Source organism: Argiope bruennichi, chromosome X2, assembly GCF_947563725.1.
Source record: "Argiope bruennichi chromosome X2, qqArgBrue1.1, whole genome shotgun sequence".
NCBI classification, from domain to species: domain Eukaryota; kingdom Metazoa; phylum Arthropoda; class Arachnida; order Araneae; family Araneidae; genus Argiope; species Argiope bruennichi.
This window is the reverse complement of record NC_079163.1, coordinates 86,859,238-86,879,061: the sequence shown is the minus strand read 5'-3', so window position 1 is coordinate 86,879,061 and position 19,824 is coordinate 86,859,238. Positions and strand designations below refer to the sequence as shown.

The window sequence follows — 19,824 nt, the reverse complement described above, 5'->3', positions numbered from 1 at the left end:
TTTCCTGAAACATTTGTTTTCTCCAACAGAACAAAAATAGGACGAAGACAGTAAATTGATTTAATTGCACAAAGATCATCTTCTGAGAGTGACCTTGGGATAAAAAGCAGCTCATAGGAACAAAAAGATTGATTTCAAGTATTCAATGGAACAAAAACTCTCTGATTGATATGGGAAATTCTAAAACTCTATGGAAAAAGAATTCAGTTTAATCTGAGATAACTCACTGTCTTCAAATTCATGCAGAATAACCAGCAAAATTTATTACGCAATTATACAACACATTTAAGGTGAGATAATGATACATTCAAATTCAGTTCCAACTTAATACAATTATCAATCGTTAGTTGTTTCATAAGGATGGGCTATTAAAAGTAATCGATCATTTTATCGAAAAAAATACACTATTACTTCTGATTCATATATAAAAAATACAGCATTTTGTACAATTATCATCAAAATTTTCAAAAAAATGTCGCCTACATATTATTACATAAAAATTCAAATATACATTTTCTGAATATATATATAATTTTTCCATTCGTTCTTCCAAAAGAATAAAAATAAAATGAAAATTGTAAAATCATGTAATACCATATCCTTAAAATAACCTTAAAGCTCCAAAAAATAAAATATTTAAAAGTAAAATATCAATTGTTGTTTCCAATATGTTGAAACAGTACACTGAAACAATGAGATCGATTTCAGCGTTTTGGAAACAATTGATGTGGAAAACCTTAACAATGTACGGAGTAAAAACTAATATGAAATAATGATCACTTATCGTCTGAAGAGATATCTTATAGCGAATGATTAACAAATGGAATATGAAAAATATCAATAACTATGCAACAGATATAAGGAGAAATAAGAACATATTGATAACGGCTACTGTATCTGAAAAAGCAAAAATTGATTACAACAAAATCACTGATTGATTTCTAAATCTGAAAATAACTAAAAGCAAAACTGTAGAAAGTTAAATTATTTTAACAAATAGATTTCACACATTTAATGTGGAGTTACGAACTGAAAATAAAAACTCAAATTCTTAAAAAATTAAACTAATCTGATGAATAAATTGGTTTAAAAAATATTTTAAGGACTTAAGCATGTAAATCTGTTTATACTACTATAAATGTATTCGCTTATTGTACTACCCTGCAAAGTATTGGAAACACTATTATTTAATATTTTTTAATGAATAGTAATCTGAAAGTACTGTGAATATCCGAAATATCTAAAGAAACTCTAATGCTATCGATGATAAAAAGAAATAACATACTGTCGATAAAAAATTTTTCGACTAAGCAGCGTTATAATAAATATGGAAGTAATACAATTTTAACGCACATTAAAATACAGTCAGTTTCGGCATTTTTCTCTTCAAATTTATATACTTAATACTCAACATACATGTATTAATGTTTCCATCTATTTACATTTCTGATAATTTACTGTTGTCATTTATATATTTGACCTTTTGCTATTTATTGTTTGCTGAAATTATCTGCTTTGCTATTTGTTTGCCGGCTAACTGTAAAGGTTCTTACAGAAACCTGCAGCCACAAATGATAATTTCCTACCAAGTACAATTTATAATGATAATACCAATCCATTCTCATGAGACTCGCTTCAAGTACTCTGTATCAATTTAATTTCAGAATTCGTTAGTCTCTTCCAAAAGGAAAAAAGGACATTACGGCTCAAAATATTGTAAGATAATATGCAGTTAGAAAATAGATTCTATGCATCTGTGGCGTCACATGACTTGACTTTATAATGATTGAGATTCATTGTTCCAGTTTGTCATAATCAATGACCAAGTAACCAACTATGCTCCTCCAGTTCAAACTCTCATATACTTCTAGGTTGAGATGGTCAAGGTTTCAGGTGAACAAAAATGGAATATCATATAGAAAACTACATAGAATCAAAATTCTATAAATTCTTTAACAAACACTCTGAGTGATTTCGCAAACCGATTCCATGAAAAATAAGTAATATTTTAACCAAAGTTGATATTTTAGAATTGTATTTTTCTTTTGTATTTGGATATTTCATTTAATTAGTTGATGACTTTTCTATTCAAATTTACTTTCTATAAACTTGTAAAAGGCTAAGTAATCCTCAAATAATAATGTGCATGATACAAAAACATTTCTTTAAAATATTGATTAAAAAAAGAATATCAAATTTTCAAGCAAGAAAATGTTAAACTTGCTTGTCAAAAATTAAAATTCATATCTTTTGATTCATTTATTGCTTCGTTCTTCAATGTTATGGGAACGAATCACACACACGTACGCACGCACACACCATACACACAACATCACACACACACACATACATATATATATAGATAACTCAGATATAATTATATATCTAATATTACATATTACTGTTGTGAAAGTAACAAATGTAATAAAGAACCAGGAACTCAGATATGAAATACTTTTTATTCTTTGATCTTTTAATTAGGTTGTGAAAATTAGTTCTTCATGGTAGTTGCACATTGTTTTTTTTTTTTTTTTTTTTTTTTTTTTCCATTATGCTCTGTTTCATATTATAGCGAAATGTTTCTATGTAATTTTTTCCTTTCTTTGTTTCGTTAATATAAGTTTATTTATATTTTTATTATTTTATTTTTATTTATCTATTTTTGTAGATGAGTAAAAGTGATTTAATTCAACATATATATATCCCATATTTGCCATTATATATAGATAATGTTTCGTTCATATTTATAAAATGGACTTTTTTTCTTCTTTTTTTTTTCAAATACGAGATATTATTCTTTTTCTTTTCTTTTCTTTTCTTTTTTTCTTTTTTCTTTTTTTTTTTTTTTTTACCCGCTTCGTCTTATCGATTCTCTAAAATGAAAAATGAGCATTTAATAGAAAAATAGTTTACCTGGTGAAAGCCGAGATACGTTTCGACTGTGTGCGATGTGTAAAACACCTCTCCATCGCAGGTGAGAATCATTAGAAATCCATTCAATGCCTGAAAGGAAAAAGAAATTATTGATAGAGTGAACTCATAAAGAAAAGGTGGCAGAAAGGAAATAGCTCTGCATTTTCGAGGAATCCAGCATCTGAAAAGTATTAAGAATTATTGGAAAATACTCAGAGTTTGAATGAATGGTTAAATGTTACTAAATATAATATTCTTCTTGATGGAAAAAATTCTTTTTGTTCTTCGTAGAATCTTCGAAAAATCAATGAAAATATTCTTTGATTTTACTACTTTTATTTTATATACAATAATCAGACAAGATTTCAATCGTAGCTAAAAAGGCGATATTAAATTGTTCAATTGGATTAATGACAGAAGCACTATTTTTCATTCTTTGATGATAGTTTGACGTATATTTTATTCCAGTTTTTCTTTTTTTAAAAAAAATGTTTAAATAATGTTTACAAAAACTCCATGATTTCAAAAGAAATCCTCCTATATTATACAACTTCTACAACACTTAATAATTATGTGTTGTAGAAAACGTATAACTTTTAAAGTTTCACCTTTTGTCACTCGCCACCAATTACGTTTAAAAATTTCACGAGCACATTCATGTATGAGATGTTTTCACGTTCTTAAAAATAGATATTAGCAGAAAAAACTTTAGGCAAATGTAAATTAATTATAAAAAAAAATAATTCTATTGCTTACTGTTATTTGATTGCTAATATAAAAAATGATTCATATCAAAAGAAATTTTCCTTTAATATAAATATTTAACAAAAATGAAGTATTATTATTTAATATAAAGCTTCTTAACTTTCGGATATATATATATATATTAAAGAAAGCACAAAGAAATTTAATTATTTATACTTATTTGGTAAACTTTATTCTTATCCAAATATTCTTAAAATTAAAGGACTTTAAATCAGGAATTTTGTTGAATACAGATACGAAACCAGGTTTTGTTTATACAAAAAAAAGTGAACAATGACAAGAAATATCTTTTTTCTCCTTCATTATAAGTCTACTTCTATTAACTTTTTAGAAATTGTTAATTGAATTCTAAGGTTCAGACTAAATAAAATTATATCATGATTTTAGGATTAAAAAGTGACTCGAAATAAATTTGTTAAAAAATATGACTACTATAAATTTATTAATAATTGTCCTTATCTAAGAATATCGTTCTGAGAAATAATGATTATTGATTTAATAAGTTTTCAAAACATCAGTTTCAGAGAGATGCGAGCTACTTTATGAGCCCCAAAAGATTCCATTTATGCTCACTTAACACATATTCAAATGCACAGTGACAATTTAATTTTGTGATCTACAGTGCATTTTGCAAGAGTGTGACAATATACGGTTAAATGATAGATGACATGTTGAGTAATATTTATTATGATACTCTGACGTCACTTAAATTGATCCCATTAATTCTTCAGCAGTTACGCACTTTACACTGCGTAACTAGATACCCCTGCGAGTTTTATCGATTCATTTCATTTTTATTTATATTAAAGGAATATTATAACAACAAATAGATATCAAATTCGAAAAAAAAACTTTATGTCTTCAGTACATTAAACTTATACCTCTCACTCATAAAACACCTAACAAGAATCTTATTAATCACTCAAAAAAATCCAAATCTGACAACCAGTTTGGCGATCTTTTTCTTCTTACCAGCCCGCCAAACAGGCTGAATACAAGCCATTGTATTTAGCTTTCCGATAGACAGCGCGTTCACAGGGGAGAGAGACAGAGGTGTTCACAAGGTAATTACGAGACTGTTGGGGGGCGGTTTAGTTGCGTCCCATTGAATTTTCGGGGAGGGGAATGTAAATGCCCCTCGCAGGGTCCCAAATGCCAGGTAATTACCTCTGGCATTGAATAGGCACCCTGTTAATTGAGCAACCACAGGCAAGCAGCTGGCGTCATGATATCTATCCTCTTTTATGATTTTTTGCGTTTGTTTGGAAGGGCCCGTGTAGTACTTCAAAGTAATTGACAATAGATAAGCCTACTTTTCACGCTCCGAGGCTCTTGAATCGGAAGGGTGTTGTTCTCATTGACGTTTTAAACGATTGGACATTTTAGAGTAATAATTCTAAATATCTGGCATGCATTTAAGAAAGGATAGGATTTGAATTCATATTTTTCGTTTTCTTTCAAAAAATGAAAATCGTTGCATAGCTAAAAATATATATAATTCTTTTGAACCAAAAGATTTTCAAAGAAATGTAATCAATACTTTTAACAACGTTTAATTGGACTTAAAATATTCACCAAAATTAGAATATAAATCTCAATACAAGAATGAGAACGTATAGTAACACAAACAAATAGAGATGCTTTAAAATGCAAACACTCGTTGCTAAATACTTCATTTATCTTTGTCAAGGATATCTTTATGGCGCATTATTTATTTTTATTTTATGCGTAAAAAGAAATGTGGGAGTTTTCTAAATGCGAAAGCTTTATAAATATATGTATATATATGTATTACGTTTCACAAACTGTGATTGCAATAATTCGATAAATATTAATTTGTGCCTTTTAAATTATTTTTATAAGCTCGAATTTTTTATTTATTAAATTATTTTATTGATAATGTTTTATCAAAAAATATAATTTCATTTTATTCTTCAATTTTTTATTAATTATCGAAATAATCAACCACCCAAAGCAATAACATTAATTCCAACCTAGCAATTTAATTATTTACATTAAACTGGCTGATATTGACTAATAATTTGACTGAATCTGATAAACTGAACTGATAATCACAGAAGCGCATCCCATAGATAACAGAATGATCTGATTTGGAGAACAGATACATCTGTCTAAAACACTATGATCAATATTAAAATATAGACATGCCATCTGAAATGCAATTGGACAAAGAATATGATACTGGCATCATTGAAAAAATTATATTATTGGACAGGCATAGAAAAACTATTGAACAGATCCATGAACAATAAAAGAATTGCCGCATAAGTGCCAACTTTCTAGACTTCATACGATAAATCATAACTAAAGAAGGAATATGAATTGCTTAGAGTCATTGAAAAAACTTCTGACGCTTTTCTGGTGTAATTTATCGATTAAAAAAATAATATTTACAAACTTTTACTTACCTTTATGCAATTTACAAGCATGAATATTTAGGAACCACCATATGCCATCATAAATTCATATTTTTTTGTTTGTTTTGTTCATTTAGAAATATGAGCAAACATTTTAAAAATATGAACATTTGTTGATTTAGAAATATCAACATATTTTTTTTAAATAAAACACTAACTGCTTAACATCATTTTTCAGATTTTAGGACATTTGAAAATGAATAATATAGTAAAAATTCAGTTGATTCTATGATAAAACTGATTTTTGATTTTCTAAATTTCTTAGATTTTCCAACTAGGAAAAAAGTGTTCTGAATAATTACAGTTTGCACAAACTATATTTCTTTTTGTAAACGTTTCTTTAATTCGTTGAACACTTATGAAGCATTTAATCTATTACGACACAAACAAAAAATTGAAAACATAAAAGTTGCAAAATTTAAATTTTCAGATTAGAATGTTGCAGTATTTAATTATCAGTAACATTTAAAATTCTTGATTCAAAAGCTTGTAAGGCAAATGAATCTTTTTAAACTTCTAAATCTTTTCTCTTCTAATGTAACACAGATAATCTAAATAAATAAATCTGCAGCGATTCTTCCCATTGATATATCAATAAAATTTCGAAAGTAAATTAAGACAATTTTATGGATATAACTGAAGGTTTTTTTGTTTTGTTTTTTCTTTCTAGGAAGGAGACATAAGTACGAAATATAAAAATCAGAAGGTAAAAATTCATTGGTTCATTTTAATAAAATTAAGAGCATATTTTATAATTCCTTAATAAAAAAGTCCTACTTTTGGAAAATAAACTGAACTAACAAATTTTTTCAATAATAATAATTATGAAAGTAATTTATCAATAAATATGAAACATTATTGTTTGAAAAGCAAAACGAAAGGTTTTGAATAATGTTGAGAGTGTTTGCACATTTTTAGAACGATTTGGGGGATATTTAATTGATGTTTAAAATGTGAAAATTAGTTTTTTTTTTTTTTTTTTTTTTTTTTAGATTTTCGATTTGATAAACTTTTTTCTGATCTATAAGTATGCATCATGATTTCCATGGCAGAAGGGCTTTACGGAAAACTTTCAAAGCTATTCATTTCAATTCCTCTTCTGCTACATTAATCATGATGAATTTGCGTTTAGAAGGATCTCCTTTCTACAGACCAAAGGCACAATAGCTTATGAATGAAGCATCAGGGGACTTTGCAGAAATATGTTACAAAGTGCAATACTTGGTTCAAATTTTAATTTTTCAAGGAAGCAGAGGTATTTTTCAAAGTAGCTTTACCTTGATAAATGTTCATTATCTAAAACTCATTGGAGTAAAAAAATGGATTTTTCTTGATAGTACATTAAATTGATTTTAACATTTGTTTCTACTCTTCTTATTTCCCCATTGTAAGACTGCCTTGCGACATTCATAACCCTCTTAATGGAACCTTCTCTAAATTGACGAAACTTGTTTTGTACATTTTTCTTTCTAATTTCTCTACCCATTTTTATTATAGTCATTTAATTAAACCCAGGCTTCATCAAGAGTCGCAATGTTATTTCAATTTATCTCCTGTTAAATAGTTTTCACATAGGTTCTACAAACGGTTTTTGCGTTGAGCCTCGTTCATCAGCAAAAGCTCATAAACATTGTTTTTTTTTTTTAGGTTTTTTTTTTTAAGTTGTGAATTTTTCTTTATTATTTTATTCATTGTTGTTACAGATGTATTTAAAATTTGCAATTGATACCTGAGTTAGTGAATTTCTTTTTGTTAACCATGATTTTCCTTTAAAAATATTTGAAAAAGTAAGTACCTTTTTTGAGTACTCGTTTGATAATATTACTTATTTTGCTCTTAGAAATTCTAATATCATGCATTTCACAAAGTTTTTGAATTATGGAATGAGAATATTTAGTTTCAGAAAGTGTAAAAACTATCCTTCAATTCACAGCTTGTTTACATGCGACATTTTGAAGAAAAAAAAAAGAATACATTTAAAAGCAGTGGATCATATTTCGCATTTCAAATAATAAACTGTTTCCAGAATTTTTTATTCCAGTCATTTGCTTTGTTTGAATTCTTTATCGAAATAGTTCTAAAAATATGTAAATACTCATTGTATTTCTATATATTAAAAAAATATTTAGAGACTTTTCCAATAATTTATAAGAACTGGTTTGACCTTAAATGTTATTTACTTTTGGCATGCTTCTCCTCATCTCAGTATTCATTACAGTTAAGCAAAAACAGATAGTGTTTCTATTGAAATTAATGTTTTTGTTGGTTTATGAATGAGAATAACTTACGGTAGCTTTATCAGCTGAATAAGTAACTGTTCCTTACGTCATATGCCATGAATATCTCAACTGACGCAAATACATCAAGTAAACAACTAATAATCATTATTTCTTTCTTAAAAATTTTGATGTCGTAAGAAAAAATTTATTCACCGAAACATTTTTTGGAAAAGAATAAATAATCTAATCTAATTTAATAATTTGAATTAATAATCTTAATGGAATGAAGAAAAAAAAATCTTCATAAAAATAAACGGACTTTTTGATTTTAAATTAAGAATTTTAATGCATAAGTAAATAATAAACAAAAGTTTTTTCAAATTTAAAGTGATCTAATTGCATCATATGCGATTGTTTAATTAGCTATGTAGGAAACTTATCGGAAGAAATGCTATCAAATAGGTAACCACGCTGCATTGGTGATTTCACGACAAAATACATCAAGCTAGTGTTAATTTCTTTTTTTTATAACACTGATTTTTTATGCAATTGATTTCCATTATATGCTTAATGCTTGCCATTGATCTGAATTTGCAACATAACAGTTATCAAAGCTATTTCTTTAAGAATATTATGTGATTATTTATGGTTAATCAGATATATTATTCCCCATTGTTAAAATGAAATTTAAAAGATATTTTGATACAGATATTAAAATGTGTTTTCTTAATTTTCTAACTCACGAAATAGAAATTTAGTCTGAAATCAACAGAAAAAGGAAAAAGAGGAAAAAAATCGTTATATGTTCTTAAATTTATCAATAACATTTTACTTAAAGCATTACTTTCCTTTGTTCTAACAAATCATTGCCAATTAATTCTTTTTATTAAACTTCATTTAAAAGTATCTGAATTAAAAACACGTTTTTGCTGAAAAAATTTCTATACATCCTTAAGCAAACTCAATCCCATAGAAGAGAATAGGAATATTAAATAAAAATTTGATTTTGTTCCAATTTATTCCTGTGTTCATTTATATTATACTCCGCTTGTAATCTGATCTGCATTATTCAAGGCTATATGATGCTTAAAATATGACTTTTGTTTTTTAATTTCATGGTCATTATGATATATTTACGAAAGTTCTTTCATTAATGGATCTTCTTAATTCCCGTTGGATTTTTTCTTCAGCGTCAATTTTTATTATCAGTCATGCTAATTTTTAATTATTCATAACAGAATAGCTTTACAAAAAAAAGGAACAATAACCTGTCTGTATATTTTGAGTTTCAGAAAAGTGGGAATATCTTCATACGTCTTGAGAAAATGGAAGTTGATTCTAGAATATGCAAATATTATTCGTCTTGGAAACCATTTAAAAGTTCGGAAATCGGCAACAAAACAACTTAGTCCTATCAAAAACAACTTCAGCTTAAAGTATACCTGCTACAAAAAAAATATGACCTAGAAACAAGACCAAGAAAGAGGCGTAAAATATGGTTTTTAGCATAATGTTAAATGTTCAGCAACGCTTTCATCTATAATCAGAATAAATTAACTACTCCTTACTAATTTTAACAGGATTAATATATAACATCAAAAAGAACTTGCATGACAAGCTCATTTTTTAAAAAACTGCTGAATATGTGAGTGCAAATAACTTTTTTAGATGGATTCCCTATCAAATTACCCATATTAAAAACCATCTATTGATAAGAAATAAGAAAGCAGAAAACAACTGAACGCAGTTTGTGGATAGCCCCTCGTGTTTTTCTGTGTTTATATTACTCATATATATGGCCCAAATACATTTGTTATACGAATCCTGAATGCACTCAAGTATGAAAGCATATGGGGAGAGAGACACTTCCAGAGAGCGCGGGGAGAGGGTTTACTGTGGAAGGTGAGCATCATTAATTAAGAAATAAATAAAATCTGTCACATCAATAGAGACCGATGGTGGCAGGAACGTTTGCTTTTCATTCAATGGGAAGTTGTTTTTGCTTTATACCTGGCGTTTCGGAAAGCAAAAAAATGACCCCACCGTTACAGGTAAAAAGAAACCGCTGTATTAGAAAATGACGGAACACCAAAGATATACTAACGATATTTGTAAAATGGAGGGAAAAAAATCCTCCCTTGATTTTTTACGTTTGCTTTCATAACTTCTAGCGAGTAATTTTGCGATTCAATAGAAAGCGGGTTCTTTCAATGGTTAAGTTCGGGGTCGGAAAGGGGGGGGGAGGAAAATACTTTGTTGAAAATTTGAGGTTAAATTTCTTTGCGGTTTCTTTTCGATAATGGTCAATGTTTCTATACTGTTATTTCAATTAAAGTGCATATTTATGAAATTGAATTTTAAGATATTTTAGATGATATTTAAGAAATAGCATATTCAATCAAACTAATACAGTGAAAAATTTATGTACTGGATTTTAAAAAAATCATATATTATTTTGCTTTAATTTCACGTCAAGTATGTATTTTTAAATGTTACCTTGAGGAATAAATTAATTAAAATTTATTGCTTTGAAATAAAACAATTTTTTTTTTCAATTTATGTCCCGCTTTTTATCAAATTCCCTTTTACTACAATACAATATTTACCAACTATAAAACATTCTCATATAAATTATTTAAGCATCCCTTTTTTAGAGCATACTAGTAGCATACTAGATACTATAAAAAATTTACTCTAATATTTATTCTACTAATATTTCATAAAATCAGTAGCTGATAATAACCACTAAGTGAAAGATTTGCAATTGTAATAGAAAGAAAAGTAACTAATAAAGCTGCTAAAAGCACTTTAAAAAACAGATACAAGTTATGTAACGAAATGAGCATATTTTTGCAATGATTTTTTTAAAACTTATTTATTGCGTAAATGTAATTTTCCATAAAATATAGCAGATTTCACTATTTAATACCTCAAAAAATTATTTTCACCTTCTTCAGTATCTAATATATTTTATCACAAGTTTTCATGTAACATTCATTTGAATATTAGAACATTTAAATGCATTGTCAGATCAAATCATGAAGGATCCCTTTTCCCAGCTCTAAATTCTTCAATAGATATTTTTAATTGATACTTTTATATTGACTTTAAATCTCTATATAAATAATTTTATACACCGATTTCTCATATTAAATGACAAAAACACTTTATTTCGGGTCTCTTTCGAAAGAGTTTATTTCAGTATTTCATATATATATATAAAGAAAATTAACATTCACATTTAAAAGTTGTTTGAAGGCAATAATAAATATAATAAAAAATTTGAACACATCTAAATACTGCTTATGATAAAATCGGAATTTTTTTTAATGGAAAAGAAACACATTTTTTTTAGACTTTTTAAACAATGTACAATAAAAATGAAAAATAGCTAATATTTAATAACTAATTAAATATTATTATAAATAATAAAATTAAATAAAATATTAATAAATAATAATAATTAGAATAAAATATTAATATAAATAAATAATATTAAATTAATTTTCTAACATTTAAACTACCCTTGATTTTAATATGAATCAGCTCTATAAATTAAATAAAAGCATCAAATTAATATATTCAGAAAAAAATCGCAAATGAAATATATCAACATTTTGCCCCCCCCCCCTTCCCGATAACTTTGCGAGTTCCCTAGGCAAAAGCCTGCTTTTAATATTTGATAATCCTGCCGTTGTCAAGTGTGCAGATATTAAAGGTTTTTAGTAAAGAAGAGATTCATTTAGATACTTTTAGCTGAACATATTGATAAATTATTATTATTAATTAGCTTCTTTCACTGAAATTTGATGGCAAAAATTCTGACAGAGGGCAGAAATTCTGACGCTGTAGGTATATAATAAATATTCGAAAATTCTGTGTTGATTGCAAGCAAAAGAAATAAAATCATCAAAATATTTTATTAAATCAAATTAATATATTTAGTTGAATTTCTTTTTTTAATTGCATTTATTCTTGATTAATCCTCCGTTTTCTGAACTAATTTTTCACTGTACAGTTACGAAAAATTTTACAAACAAAAAGGGAGATTCGAAGGAGTCTTGGTTTGGAGTAAATTTCTTACACCATTTAAATGCAACTTGTAGGGAAAATTCATCATTGCCTTGCTTGTGATTAAAATTATTAAAGTTAATGTGAGAAATCGAGAAGTTTGATTTTCGATTAATGACAAAGTCATTTTTTCTATTAATATCATTTTTATTTCTATTCTATTAATATCATTAATATTTCTATTAATATCATTTTTACCTACAAAGTAAGCAGAACTTGACTTTAGGAAGAGTGAAAAGATGTCAATAGTTCAATAATATCTACAAAGGTTCTTAACATGTTCATTGAAAACTATAGTATGTAAATAATTTGCATACTCAAATGATAAGCTATTATGAATACAATTGCTTATAACTGATCATCGCATGTAGTCAAATATTAGATAATACAATTCGTACCATGCATATAATTCTAATGACATTTTCCTATACAAAACGACTTTGAAGCGATCCAATAAACCTTTTCCGATAAAATCTAAATATGTTCATTTTAATTTTTTACTATTCTGACAAAATTAATTATATCATATTTGGAAACTTTTTGTTACATTTCATTCACGAAGAAATTATAATCAATTTCATATTTAACAAATAAATAAATAAATGTTCAGTTGAAATTTATTTTCTGGTTCAAAGTTGTCTTGTAATATTGACCAAGATAAACAATTAGTCAGTGCTCAATTTAATGTATAGGAAGATTACTTCCATGCTTTTTCCATTAGTCTCTAGCCAGATGTTCCATGATTTAGTCTTTCTTTCTCGACCCCAGTTCTTCCGTTGTCATGGTAACACTAAACATGAACCATCGGCGGAAAACAAAGCTTGAGGGATCACCTTCCCTCGTTCACGAGGGTAGAACTCATGATCCAACCAGTTTTGTTAATGACTCTTTGATTACTATTGACCTAAGTAGCTCTATTACTTTAGAACTACAAAAAAACATCATTCATTTTACTGATTCAATTTATTATGATGCTCATTTTCTTTGCTAAAGATGATTGTGTTAATTTGTTTCAAATTTTTCTAATAAAAAACGAAAATTCTTTGAGAACATGATCTTTATGAATACCTTAAATTGTAAGTGTGTATAAGAAATATTTCTGGATCGAAAAAAGAATAAAGATAGAGTAAACGTAATTCTAAGAAAAAACATTTTTTTTAACTAACATTATTTGCGGAACTTTTGTTCTTCTAAATTATTTTTAAACGGATCATTTTAAAATGAAAAAGTTATCATATTAATGGAATTTCTAATATTCTTGTTCAAAGGAAACTGCTTTTTACAAAAGAATTTTAATATGAAATAAACAAATTCATGTAATGCAAGGGAAAAGACATCTGGGATGAACGTTTTTGAAAAATGCTTAAAATATTTATATTTTTCTATTTTTGCTGAAAATAGATTGGGAAAAAACAGTTATAAAACAAAAATGTATCTGTTAAAAGCCAAAATTTTTTTAAACTCGAAAACTGGTTGGATATATATATATATATATATATATATATATATATATATATATATATATATATATATATATATATATATATATATATATATATATATATTTGAAGCTTAACGAAAGATTTGTTCAAAATCTTGCAGGTAACTTAAGAAATCAATAACCAAATTCTTGAATTAGCAAATGAGATGTGTTTACATTCCAACTTTAAATATTAAGGTTCTACTGATAAATAACATAAAATTTTCATTTTCTCCCCATTCTGCAAGATTAAAACAACTGTAAAATCTTTCTAAATGAATATCTTAGGAATCTTCGTGTTTTGCATCTAATTAATCTTTTTATTCTATAAAACAGTACTTAAAAATAAAAAAATAGCATTAAAGCATGTAATATGCAAATGTAAAAATCAATGGAACTGCCGAAAATTTAACTGAGAACCAAAATTCAAGCAATTTTATAAAGAAAATTATTCAGAAATTAAGGATATTGAATTAAAATAATATTTGATGTTTTTGCCAATTTTTTCAGCGTAGTTACCTCAGAAGCATAAAGCTTTAAAGTTTTTATGTTAGTATATTCTAGTTGAAAACAAGAAAGAGATGCCGTAGTTTAAAGCCAACTTAATTAAACTAATTTTTCTCCAGATGGCAATAAATATTTATAAAACTATAGTTCTATTCCCAGATAAGACATAAAATGAATAATCACATTTTCAATAAAGATTTATCTTTTAAAACGAATATTAGATCTAATAATTATATGGACTTTGTAAAGGAAAGTTGGAATCATTCAAAGAAAAGAATACAGATAGTCTTCAAATTTATATGATAAAAACATGACATAAAAGACAGTGTGAAAATAGAAACTGATAGATAAATATAAGCATAGAAGTATAATTTTTAAGATTAAATATTTACTAAAATTCCTAATGCATTTAAAATTTATTTTTACTGAAGTATATAATTATTTAAATTTTGCTTCCATATGTGAGTAATTTATAAATTTTCTTAGTTAGTGCTTTATTTTTTATATGAAACAACTTACCTGTAAAATGAGATCTCCTTCCATAAGCATCTCAGAGTAAAGCAAGTCTCTTGGTTTGAGGTCTGGAGGTTGAGTCTCTTTTTCCCTCCTGAGAGCTACTGCAAAGAGAAAAATTAAAATCAGTATTTTTTTTCTTTTGAATTTTATTTCAAACTAATGGCTGTTATACAGGCTTTTACATAATTTTTTTTTAAATCGTGGTGACTGTTTTCAATTTATTTTGAGGAAATGCCGAATGGAAATCAAAGCTGAGAGTGAAATCTAAATCTAAGAAACGTTTATTTTTCACCATTTGATCGTATAAAAAGAAAATAATGCGTATACAGACACTATTGAACTTTTCGTAAGAAAGTAATTTTGTCATTTCAAGCATAATAACTATATGAAACATAATTATATAATTAATATTCATTGCCAGTCAAAAAAGCTTATAAAATATCTCCCAAAATTCCTTTTAATGATGAAATGAATAAAATTTCTTTAAATTATTTTCTTTTTTTTTACGAAATCATGACAAATATATTTTAATTTATTTTAAATATTAATATTATCTCTCACAAATGAATTATATATGTAAAGAATCTTTGTTGACGTCAAATTTATGAAATTCAAGAGACAAATCAAATGAGGTTTCTCTGATTGTGATTTGTACCTCTGTAAGTTAGTGTATTATAATTTGAGAAAACTTATAGTTTTGAGCTACACTAACGATCATTTTGGTTTTAATGCATCATACATTACTTTGCATTACAACCTTCTCATGCTATTTTGGTTAGTTCAAATTTCATAAAAGAAATATAAAATTAAAAATTTTGCAATATAGCCAAATATTTCAATCGCTTTTAATTATATACTTTACAACACTTTCAAAGAATATGCTTTTTTTTCCGGTACTGTAGTTCAAATAAAGAATAATAAACAAAGAAACACAGATTTTAAAACTATATGCGAAACTTTCACAAAAAAATCATTGCATAAGATTCATCTATGCTTATCGTAAAAAAATATTTAATTTGTCTGTTTTTAAAGATGTGCATTAATTGTTTAATCAAAATAGTTTATACGTATTTAGTTGTACAATTATTTTACTAACAAATATTGCTTCTTGACGTGGTGACTTCTGTCTTTACCACTAGCTTTTCAAGGGCAAATGGTGTCTGGGGGGGGAGGTAAAGTATTATTTTTTTTTCAGTCAAATATGACGCAGAGAGTGAAAAAAAAAACTAGTAATAATTTGCCTTTGCGACGCCCTTCAAGGCAACTGTCATCTGTCTCAAAGTTACATCACAGATCTTACGCTTATCACAAAAAATGTTTTACATGAACATACCTTAATATTTATTATTAACTGATCTTTAATTTGTCTTTTTTTTTTTTTTTCGTATTTAAGTCATAAAAGATTTGTGTAGAAAAAATATAAATATTTCAAGATATTTGAATTTTTTGTATCAAAGATTGTTAAAAAAAGTTTAAATATCTGTAAGTTGATATTTATCAGCATACATGGCTGGCTTGTAGTGACACAATGAATTCACGATACTATAATGATGAATTCACAATACTTCAATCCAAAATTTATAAATATATACAATATTATCCTTTTTATGCTTATTATTTCAAATTATTTCATTTTATTTATTTCTAATTTGGGTATCTCGAAGGGAATTTTATTAGACTTGTTTTACATCTAAAATATACAAAAATTAACTCATGACACTTTTTTATAATTGCTTATCAAATTCAAAATATTTTTTATATATATTTTTTTAATTTGAACAAAATACTAATTTTTTAGCAAATTAATTAGTAGCATTTTAAAATATTTAACAAAATTAGTTAAATTTAATCAAATTTAAGTAATATAATAGAAATGTGAAATGCATTTTAAAATAAATATATGAGAATATGTCTAATGAACAGAAAAAAAGCACTAATTGTGGATATTTTATGAAACTGCAAATAAATCCATGTTATAATTGTGATTATTAAAAAGTGTTTATATATATATATATATATATATATATATATTAGAATGCTTTTCCTTTTCTTTTTTGTACTAAAATTGGTTATGTATTTGTAATTTTGAATCCAACATGATCCCTCATTTCCTACCGTCATATTTTTTCTTGTCTAGTTTCATGAATACTTGAAAAGCAAAGTCTTGTTATTTCTTTTCTGCGTTTTTCTGCTGCTCAATTAAATGACATCGTCTGTTTCGGGAGTATGTTGTCGCATTTGTTCAACAAAGTGAATGAGGTGAATATTTTCATGCGATTCTACGTAAATCTTATTTCTAATTCTGATGTCTGTGAAGAATTAGTTTCACCTCATATTTTTAAAAATACAACAATTCGATGTTCTTAAGACTCATGTGCAAGGCATTAAAGAATTAATTAAGAATTAAGTTTTAAATTCATTAATGTAAGAATTAAGTTTCAAATTCATGTGTAATATTTACTTTTATATTTTATTTGTTTTAATATCTTATTTTTAACTTACTGTGCAATAATTCTAAGCCATTTATACTTAATTCTAAGCTATTTGTTTAGTATTTTCTAGGCTTTGGCTTATTCTCTCTAATAAGATTCCGAGAGAATAAGCGATTTCAACTTATGCCCTCATTATTTGAAAAAGTACAAATCTAACATTTTAACATCGCATAATCCATGTTTGTAAGAATGTAATTTGTTTTTCACTCCCTTCCTCATGAACTAAAGTTCTGACATTTTATAGAGTTATTGGTTCCCAATGACAATAGAAAATTTTAATAATTTTAGAACTCTTAATTATCAGTTATTGTATAAATTTAGTTAAAAAGTGGTTCCAAAATATTGAAGCCATCTAGAAATTAGTTTCATAATTATTAATTTTTAGATTCCATAATAATTGTAACCATGAATTCGAAATATATCATAGATAGAAGATAGAAATTTTTTTTGAAAAAACACCGTATTATTAGTGTAGTAAATGGTAGGAAATATTATTTTTTAATCAAAAATCAGAAATATTATAAGTGAAATAAGGAAAACTCAATTAATCGTTAAAGAGAAATTCATGCGTAATTATTGAAATATATTATAAAAGTGATTAAAATTGCATTTTACTTAGAGTGTTTCTATCAATAGATTTTGTTTTGGCATCTATATTTTTAAAGGAAAATTAATAAAGTAATAAATTAAGAATATTATGAAAAGATAATTAAAAATTTCTACTTATAGTAGGTGTATAACTAATCTGAATTAGAATATTTGCTATTCAAGTAGAATAAAAAATATTTAAATTATGTACAAATTAGAATATTTGTTCTTAGAAATTTAGAATACTAATAGAAGTCTTCATAGTGAAATTTCATATCACTGTTTAGAATATAGATGTAAATTTTAAAATCTATATCTATAATCCGATCTAGTCTAATGATTTGCAAGCGGAGCGGTAACAGCAGCTTTATTACATCTGATTTCCAAGTAAAAACTGTTGAGCCTTTTTTTCTTTTTTTTTAAACTCAGTGAATATGATAAGGAGTAAAGGCTAAAGCCTGGAAAATAAAAAATAAGAAAAAAAATAGTACGTCAAACAACGATACATTAAAAAAGAAAAGAATATATTAAATTAAATTAAAATGAAAAGGAAATTTTATGAGTGTAATAAAAAAATATTAAAAATCAGATCGCTAAAGCAAAACTCGCACGAGTTTGAGGCACTAAAAACAATAGGAGAAGGAAATAAAACCATAATGAATATCATTTGAAACAAAGTATCCGAAATATTCATTATATAAAAATTAAAATACATATCAAAAAATAATTCGATGCTAATATACTTAAAGTTTTTCGCTACAATTTCTACTCGACTTTTGCAATTTATTTTGTTATCCCCAGATTTTCAATTAATAAAAAATATTTTTCCTTTTTAATGCACGGATTAAAGCTTTTATTTAAAATAAACTTAATATATTTCTCTATTACGTAACTTTATTTACTCAAAACCATGATTGTTTTCACCTTTATGCTTAGAGTAGCAGTGCTAAATCTGGATCTTCCGCTATCACATCAGTCAACCCCCATCTTCTTATCCCCTCTAACTTATCAGATAAGAGCACCAATCCACCTTCTACTAGCAGCAATCAAAAAGTAATGCTGTGAAAGAATATCTTTTTGATCAGAATCTTAAACTTGTGGATGGAAACGACTGGGTAAAAAAGCAGAGGTTCAGTAGAAAAAGAAAAACACGAATGGTAAAAAAATCGCGATTCTGTCACACGGCTATCAGTTATCTGCGCCCAAATGAGCGATCTTCTTCTTCGAACAAGTCTTGTTTAGATTTAGAAGAAATTGAATCCGCTCCCCATATCTAGAGACATCTTTCGAAGAGGGCGACACCTGAGGTAAAGTCTATGAATAATGAATAAGTTACAAGGGAACTGTGCCGTTTACATGGCCTTTTTCTTAAAATTGGATGCCGAATCAAAATCGCTCTCAAAGGCACCTGTTCATGATTAATCACTAACGTCTCGAATGACTTAAAGGAAGATGCTCATTAAATGGTTGGGTGTTTCATTAGATTTATGTCAGAGGATTGTGAAATTTCTGTAAAGTAAGCCGCTGCCGAACTGTGAATTTCGACGAATACTTCTCATTTTTCTAGACGATTTCACTTTACTTTTAAGAACGTCTTTCATATTGTATTCTTTGTATATACATTGCCTTCAAACATTCATAACTGCTTCCATCAACATAAACCTCTCATGAATATCTTACAAAATTCTTGTTTCCTCGAACAAACTGCTTTAGAGTTCAAGATTTATTTAAGAAGAAAGATATGAAAGCTGGTGAGGGAAAAAATCTAAATTACCATGTAAATCATTAGAAGAAAGACTTTAATTTACGATTATATGCAAAATTATATAATTGGA

General features: G+C 26.5%; 1 protein-coding gene across 3 annotated transcripts in view; it reads right to left on the bottom strand.

The window, feature by feature from the left end:
- Positions 1-19,824, bottom strand: part of LOC129960058 (uncharacterized) — a 135,998-nt gene that overhangs the window by 28,598 nt on the left and 87,576 nt on the right. For all 3 annotated transcript variants that reach the window (XM_056073110.1, XM_056073109.1, XM_056073112.1), the window contains exons 3-4: positions 14,913-15,010; positions 2,914-3,003 (exon numbers count right to left, since the gene is read on the bottom strand). In XM_056073110.1, the coding sequence (XP_055929085.1) occupies positions 2,914-3,003; positions 14,913-15,010 (188 nt within the window). The remainder of the gene's footprint in view (positions 1-2,913; positions 3,004-14,912; positions 15,011-19,824) is intronic.